Genomic DNA, 6,992 nt, shown 5'->3' with positions numbered 1-6,992 from the left:
AAGGCCCTGAGGCGTGGAGGCGCTTGGCTTCTGGCGAGAAAGCCAGGTGGCTGGAGTGGACGTGGCCGGGCGCCAGGTGAGCCGGTTGGGAGAGGTCGGCAGGGGGCATCCCGGGGCAGACAGCTGGAATTTCCACGCCCTACAACTCCGGGTTTAGGGGAAGGGGCCCGAGACTGCGGTAGGTGGTGACGGTCATGGTTAGGTCACAATTAGGTTAAGAGCCTAATTGTGTGGATCTGCACAGCCGTTTGAAGGTAGCAAAGAGTCTTTGTACGCTCACGACTTCCCTGCGAGATGGCCCCTAGACCGCCGGAGAGACCCATTTTACAGACTAGACGGTGTTACCCCATTTCCCAGATGAGGAAACCGAGAAGCTGCCAGCCCCCGACCCTCGGAATGTGCAGAGGTGGAGCCGCGCCGCCCTCGGGGCACTCCCGGGCGTGGGCGCTCCGGGCGGGCCCTGTCCCCTGGCCGCCCAGCGCGGGAGAACAGTGGGCCGGGTGCCGGCCCTGCCACGCAGCCGCAGAGGCTCGGCCCCGCAGGCGGGCGGGCGGCAGGAAGGGAGGCGACGCCCCCTGGAGTGCTGCAGGAACCCGGCCGGGCCCGCCTCCTAGCCCGCCAAGCCGCGCCGGCCCCAGAAGTGATGAAAGCCCCGGCCAAGTCCAGGTCACGCTGAAACCGTTGCCCTTTTAAGGGGGAGCCTTGAAACGGCGCCCGGGTTCCATGTTTGCATCCGCCTCGCGGGGAGGAAACTCCATGTTGTAACAAAGTTTCCTCCGCGCCCCCTCCCTCCCCCTCCCCCTTAGAACCTGGCTCCCCTCCCCTCCGAAGCTCGCGGGGATCCCTCCCTCCCACCCCTCCCCTCCCCCCCGCGCCCCGATTCCGGCCCGAGCCGGGGGGGAGGCCGGGCGCCCGGGCCAGAGTCCGGCCGGAGCGCAGCGCGCCCGGCCCCATGGACAGCTCGGCCGTCATTACTCAGATCAGCAAGGAGGAAGCGCGGAGCCCGCTACGGAGCAAAGGTACTGGGGCGCGCGGAGGGGCCCGCAATCCGGGTGCTGCGGGGAGGTGGAGGGGGCCGCGACCCTCCCCGGGGCAGCCGCAGCTGCCGCCCCAGGCTCCCGACTTGGCGGGGCCCGAAGCTTCCAACCGGAGGGGGAGCTGGTTGAGAGTTTGAACTCGCAGAGGCTCAGAGACGCGGGGCGGGGCCTGCCCCCTTTTGGGCGCTCCTGTCTGCTCGAGGTGGGGAAACTGAGGCAGGGGTAGAGAAGGGGCGCCCTCCGGGTTTCCCGGACTGGCTGTGCGCGATGCCCGAGAGTCGCCCCCTCCCCCCCATTGGCGCCAGTGGGGCTGGGAGATGGGGGGGTTGAAGAGGGCGCCTTCAGGCCACCAGCTGAGACTCCGCCCCCTCTGGGCCGCGGTCTGGTCGGGTCGAGGGAGGGGGCGCAGAGGTGACAGCGGGCTGGGGAGGGTTGGAAGGATCTCCCGCTACCACACAGCCACGTTTTTCACAAACTTTCGTGTCACTCGTGGAGGCGCCGAGCCTCTCGGAGATGTAGAGAGGGGCAACCGCTTTTAAGGATCGCTAGCGCGCCCGTCGGACCGGGGAACTCGGAGCCCCGGCTGCAGGCCGGTGGGCGCTGGGTCTGTGCGCACACGCACCGACCCGAGATGCCGCCGGCCTCGGCCGGGCACCCCGGGGCTTGACGGGTCTGGGCAGGGGGTCTGCCTCTCCCTGTCCCGGTGTTGACTTCAGAAGCTAGGAAGTACCTCCAGGTCTTCGCACCTGTGGCCTGGGCCTAGCTCTGCCCGGGCCGGGTGGAGGGGATGTTGGAGGGCGGGCCGTCTATCAGCGGGACCTAAGTTGGAGGTCCGGGCGGGGGCGGAGGAGGAGGGGCCGGCAGATGGCGGCAGGACACTGGCCCCAGGCCCCCACCGCCTGTCTCTGGGCCCAGCCTCAGGGAGAACTTTGGACCTCTGGAGGCGGAGAGGATGGAAGGAGGGGAAGGAAGGTAGGAGTGGGCCCCAGGGCCCCAGGCCTCAACCCTCTCTGGCAGGGGCCCTACTGAATAGGGGCTGCTCAGGTACAGGGGGGTGTCAGGAGGTGCCCCCAGTGGGCTGATCCCCCAGCAGTGATGGAGGCTGTTAGGAAGAGAAAACACCTTCATTCCCCGCCTCCATCCAGCCCACTCCCTAATGTGGGTAATTTTGTACCCACACTAGAAGAACTTGTGGGGAGCGGAGGGGTGGCCTGGAGCCAAGACTATCAGGATGCCACCTTCATGTGTCTCCCTCAATGAAGGCAGCACGGCCAGACCCTCTCAGCCCAGGGGTTCGCGCCTGGGCACACGTGCCCACCTCTGCAGGCCAGTCAGTGTGCCTGCCCCCACCTTGGGCCTCCCTGCTTCAGGTGACCAGAAGTCAGCGGCTTCTCAGAAGCCCCGGAGTCGGGGCATCCTCCACTCACTTTTCTGCTGCGTCTGCCGGGATGATGGGGAGGCCCTGCCCGCCCACAGTGGGGCGCCCCTGCTCGTGGAGGAGAACGGTGCTGTCCCCAAGGTGTGTGATGGTCAGGAGGGCGCTGCAGGGGCACCTGGGCTCAGCCCTCAGGGGGTTTAGGGGGAGGGGGCTTTTCATGACCCGCTCGTAGGCCCTGGAAGGAGGGGGGAGCCCCCCTGTCCCCCAACCAAGCCCTCCACCCTCCCAGGCCTTCCCAGCCCTGAATGCCCCAAGACTGCCTCCCAGGGGAGGGCCCCCCCAACCACAGGAATTCTGAATTTCCCCTTCAGAAGTGGAAGCTTTCCTCTTCCTTGGTTTCCCAGGTCAGGAAGTGAAGCCCAGAGAGCCAGGCAGCCTACCCCAGGCTCCAGAGTTGGCAGGGGCAAAGCTGGGAAGGGGTTGGTCTCTCCCACTATCCTTGTGGCTCGCCAGGTAGAGGGCTGGGGGAGGGAAGACATGTGGAGGAGAAATGACCGGGGCTTAAGAGAGGTGCCCGCAGCCAGCCCCGCCCGTCCCCACAGCAGACCCCAGTCCAGTACCTGCTCCCCGAGGCCAAGGCCCAGGACTTGGACAAGATCTGCGTAGTCATCGACCTGGACGAGACCCTGGTGCACAGCTCCTTCAAGGTGGGCCCTGCGCAGCAGCCCTCAGCCCCGGGTCTCTAAGGGAGTCTGCCCTGGACTGGGAGGCGGTCTCGGCGGGCCTCGCCCCAGCTCCAGCAGCTCTTTTCCCCCCTCACAGCCAGTCAACAATGCCGACTTCATCATCCCTGTGGAGATTGATGGGGTGGTCCACCAGGTGAGGGGCCGGGTGTGGGGGGAGGTGGTAGGCTTGGCATCTGTCTTCCAGACCCCAGGCTCTTCCCACCAATCCTGAGAGTCCCAGATGGGACTCTGATAGGTGTGGAATGTCAGAGGCCCAGAGAGGGTGTGAGACTTGCCTAAGGTCACATGGACCCTCAGGGACTTGGCCCGACTCCAAGGCCTGCAGGGAGTTGGGGTCCTTTTTGGTGCCCCCTCGCCCCACCCTGCCCGGGACCCAGTTCAAGTAATTCAGGATAGGTTGTGTGCTGTCCAGCCTGTTCTCCATTACTTGGCTCGGGGGCCGGTGCTCTGCAGCTCTGGGGTGAGGGGGTTGCCCCCAGGCCCCTACATCGGGCTGAGGCCATGGTGGAGGAAGGGGCTGGGAATTAGTGATTCCCTTTGAGGCAGGGCCCGAAACCAGGAGTTGGAGGTTCATTTTGATTCTCTTCTGGGTGGGTGGGTGTTTTCCCCAGTGGTGGTTGCACCGGCTGCTGAGTGGAGCCCGCAGGCCCTGGGACCAGCCTCCCTCCTGTGCTCCTGTGCCTCCTCCACCCACTCCCTCCCAGCCCCCGGCCGCCCCACCCCACCCAGGCCTGTGGGCCAGCAGTCCCCTCACTGGCCCACCCCCCAGGTCTATGTGCTGAAGCGGCCCCACGTCGATGAGTTCCTGCAGCGGATGGGTGAGCTCTTCGAATGCGTGCTGTTCACCGCCAGCCTTGCCAAGGTGAGCCCTCCACCCTCCGAAGGCCTCCTGGGGCATCTCTGCTTCCTATCCGCCTCCAGCGCACGACCTCTGGGCAGTGACCTCTGGGTCGCCCTTGGCCCTGGATGACCCACCTCCTGCCCCCCAGTACGCAGACCCAGTAGCTGACCTGCTGGACAAGTGGGGGGCCTTCCGAGCGCGGCTGTTTCGTGAGTCATGCGTCTTCCACCGGGGGAACTACGTGAAGGACCTGAGCCGGCTGGGCCGAGACCTTCGGCGGGTGCTCATCCTGGACAACTCGCCCGCCTCCTATGTCTTCCATCCAGATAACGCCGTGAGTGCCGGGCAGGATGGGGGTAGGGGCCCCTGCTGGGGGCTGGCGCCCTCCCATTCCTCCGTCTTTCCTCAGTGACCCATGCCTGCTGCCCACCCGCCTTATCCACCCACTGCAGCTCTCTGTCCTTTCTTAGTCACTCAGCTCATTCTGCCTGCACATACAGGGTGCCTGCCATGGGCTCAGGTCCCTGCTGGACACTGGAGCAGTTTCCATTTTTCATACCGCCAGTTGTGAGCTGTTAGTGGAACACGGAAATAATTTAGTGCGTCTTAGTTGGGATTTTTTTTTTTTTAAATGAAATAGAACTGAAAATATTAGCGTGCTTAGCACACGGCAAGGTTAAGTATGGTTCCGTAGAACCTCTGCTCTGACCTGTGTGTAAATGTGACTCACTGGGGCTGCCGTCAGAATGTTTGAAGACTGTGGGTAAGGGGCTTCCAGGAGGTGGCCCATCGAGCAGTGGGTGCTCAGGATCGACCTGGACATTCTGTGCTCAGGGCCGCCTGCCCCCCTCACCGCCCTACACCCATCTGCTCAGGTACCGGTGGCCTCGTGGTTTGACAACATGAGTGACACGGAGCTCCACGACCTCCTGCCCTTCTTCGAGCAGCTCAGCCGTGTGGATGACGTGTACTCAGTGCTCAGGCAGCCTCGGCCCGGCAGCTAGTGAGGCGCCACGGGGCCAGGACCTGCCCCTGACCACACCTGCACCACTCATACGCGGACTCTTCCTTAAGAAAACTCAGCGCCACGGGGAAGTGGGCGTCTCCCCCGCCAGCCCGGCCAGGCTGTGGAGGGGGCAGCAGGCTGCACCGAGGGCGACGAGTCCCTGGGTCCCTGTGTCAGTGCCTTAGAACCTCCTCCTTCTTGGGGGACCTGTGGGGGGCCCTGCGTGCCGCCTCCCTCCTCTCTCTCTCTCTCTCTCTCTCTCTCTCTCTCTCTCTCTCTCTCTCTCTCTGCACGGCCATGTTTCTCTGCTGCCAAATTGGGTCCCTCGGGCCCTTCCAGTTCTGCCTGGGGGAGGGGCAGGGTTTTGCTGCCCCACGCCTTGGGCCCCCAGCCTGGGAACAGTGGACACCAAGTGCCTTGCATAGAGCCCTCTTCTCGGCCCAATTTTCCCAGGGCCACGATCCGGGTCAGCTCTGCCTGGAACAGCCTTCAGGTTGCAGCAATCTAGGCTGGTGGGGGAGGACCCAGTCGCCCCACCTCCTACCTTGGGACTGCTATAGCCTCCACCAATCTCTGCCTAGGAGGGCGGGGAGGGTAGAAGATCTGTTACCACTTGTAAAGGGAGCAGGGGTCTGTCCTTCAGGACCCTAGAATCCAGCTTCTCTGGCCTCATCAGCACCTGAGGGCCGCTTCCCACATGGCCCAAGCTCCAACCTCTCACCTCTGCCTTGACCACCCCGAGGCCCTGGGGTTTGGTGCCACAGCTCCAAGTGTGGAGGCATAGGCAGGATCCCTTTGCGGTGCCATATAAATATGTATATGTGTATATAGATTTTTAGGGGAAGGGGAGAGGGAAGGGTTGGGGTGGAGACACCCCTCCCTCACCCCTTTCCTGGGCCCATAAACTGGGGGGAGGAGGGAAAGGATTTTTACATTTTTTAAACTGCTATTTTCTGAATGAAACAGGCTGGGCCAAAGGGCCCCAGGCCCTGTCCTTTGTCCCTCACACCCTCTTCGCTCCCTTTATTCATACATTCAAAAAAACATTTGTTGAGCACCTTCTCTGTGCCCAGCGCCATGCTAGGCTCACCACGGTGTGTGCGTGTGTGAGTCTCTACACCACCTAACGGGTGCCTCCCCCACCCACCCCATACTTCACTGGTGCCTTTAGGGGATCTGTAGGAGGTGGGACCCTTCTTGCGGGATTTGGGGGGGCTCCAGGAAGCCTGGCCAAGCTGTCCCCCTCCCCTGTGCCAACCCACCCCTGCAGCCCTCTGCCTCGCCCCCTGCTGGCTGGGGGCAGCTCCCAGGACGTGCTGCCTTCCAGCTCTGAGTCCTTTATCTGGAACCCCTCCCCCAAATGCTGAGTCTGGAGGTCAAGGCCTTGGGCCCTCCCCAGGGCCTATCGGTTAAGGGGACCCACATACCAGTGCCAAGGGGGATGTCAGGTGGAGATGTTGTTACCCTTCCCCCCCAGAGAGCTGGGGGTGGGAGGGAGGACACGGTTGGTCTGAATCAGGTGACCTTCCCATCTAAGTGCCTTCTCTGTAATGGAGAGCACCAAAGTGTGATGAGAACTAAAGAGAAAGCCAGACCCCCCCTATCCTGACTCTGTGGTTATTGGGGGGGGGCGTTGACGTGCGGGCAGTCCCATGAAGCCACACCTCGCTTCAGAAAACCCTTAGGAACGACGGCGGTAGTAGTGGAGGGAAGGGCTGCCCTAAGCCCCCTGGGGCTTCAAGTCTGAAAGTGCAAACTTTGAATGGATCTGAGTGCATCCGGCTGTGCTATTTAATTCTACCTCTGTTGGCCTCAGTTATCTAATCTGCAAAATGGAGATAGGCCCTCTTTACAGAATTGATTAAATGCCTGTACAGGGAGGACTCAATATTATTAGCTCTAAAGCAAGCTGAAATGCGTCCCTAGGAGAGGCCCCTGGAAGGTATTCGGAGACGGGAGGGGTGTGGTCTCCGCTCCGGAGCGG

General features: G+C 63.0%; 1 protein-coding gene across 6 annotated transcripts; it reads left to right on the top strand.

The window, feature by feature from the left end:
* The first annotated feature begins 635 nt into the window (after nt 1–635).
* Nucleotides 636–6,611, top strand: CTDSP1 (CTD small phosphatase 1). Of its 6 annotated transcripts, none has more exons than XM_082396459.1 (8): nt 636–1,019; nt 2,408–2,556; nt 2,787–2,819; nt 3,018–3,122; nt 3,238–3,294; nt 3,931–4,023; nt 4,151–4,336; nt 4,878–6,611. In XM_082396459.1, exons 1-8 carry the CDS (start codon nt 953–955, stop codon nt 5,004–5,006), a joined length of 819 nt encoding a protein of 272 aa, XP_082252585.1. In that variant the 5' UTR covers nt 636–952; the 3' UTR covers nt 5,007–6,611. The 6 variants fall into 6 exon arrangements, with proteins under 6 accessions (XP_082252585.1, XP_082252586.1, XP_082252589.1 ...); XM_082396460.1 differs by having other exon boundaries at nt 637–1,019; nt 3,021–3,122; XM_082396462.1 differs by lacking the exon at nt 2,787–2,819 and having other exon boundaries at nt 650–1,019; nt 3,021–3,122.
* The last annotated feature ends 381 nt before the right edge of the window (nt 6,612–6,992 follow it).

Source organism: Balaenoptera borealis (genome assembly GCF_965194805.1).
Source record: "Balaenoptera borealis genome assembly, chromosome: 6".
Taxonomy (NCBI): domain Eukaryota; kingdom Metazoa; phylum Chordata; class Mammalia; order Artiodactyla; family Balaenopteridae; genus Balaenoptera; species Balaenoptera borealis.
This window is presented reverse-complemented; position numbering and strand designations above follow the sequence as displayed.

Bases quoted from the DNA above. Each gene is read 5' to 3' on its own strand.
- CTDSP1 (XM_082396459.1), top strand. From the start codon at position 953: ATGGACAGCTCGGCCGTCATTACTCAGATCAGCAAGGAGGAAGCGCGG. The intron at 2,820-3,017 runs GTCAGGAAGTGA...CCGTCCCCACAG, and splicing joins CCTCTTCCTTGGTTTCCCAG to CAGACCCCAGTCCAGTACCT. The intron at 3,295-3,930 runs GTGAGGGGCCGG...CCCACCCCCCAG, and splicing joins TTGATGGGGTGGTCCACCAG to GTCTATGTGCTGAAGCGGCC.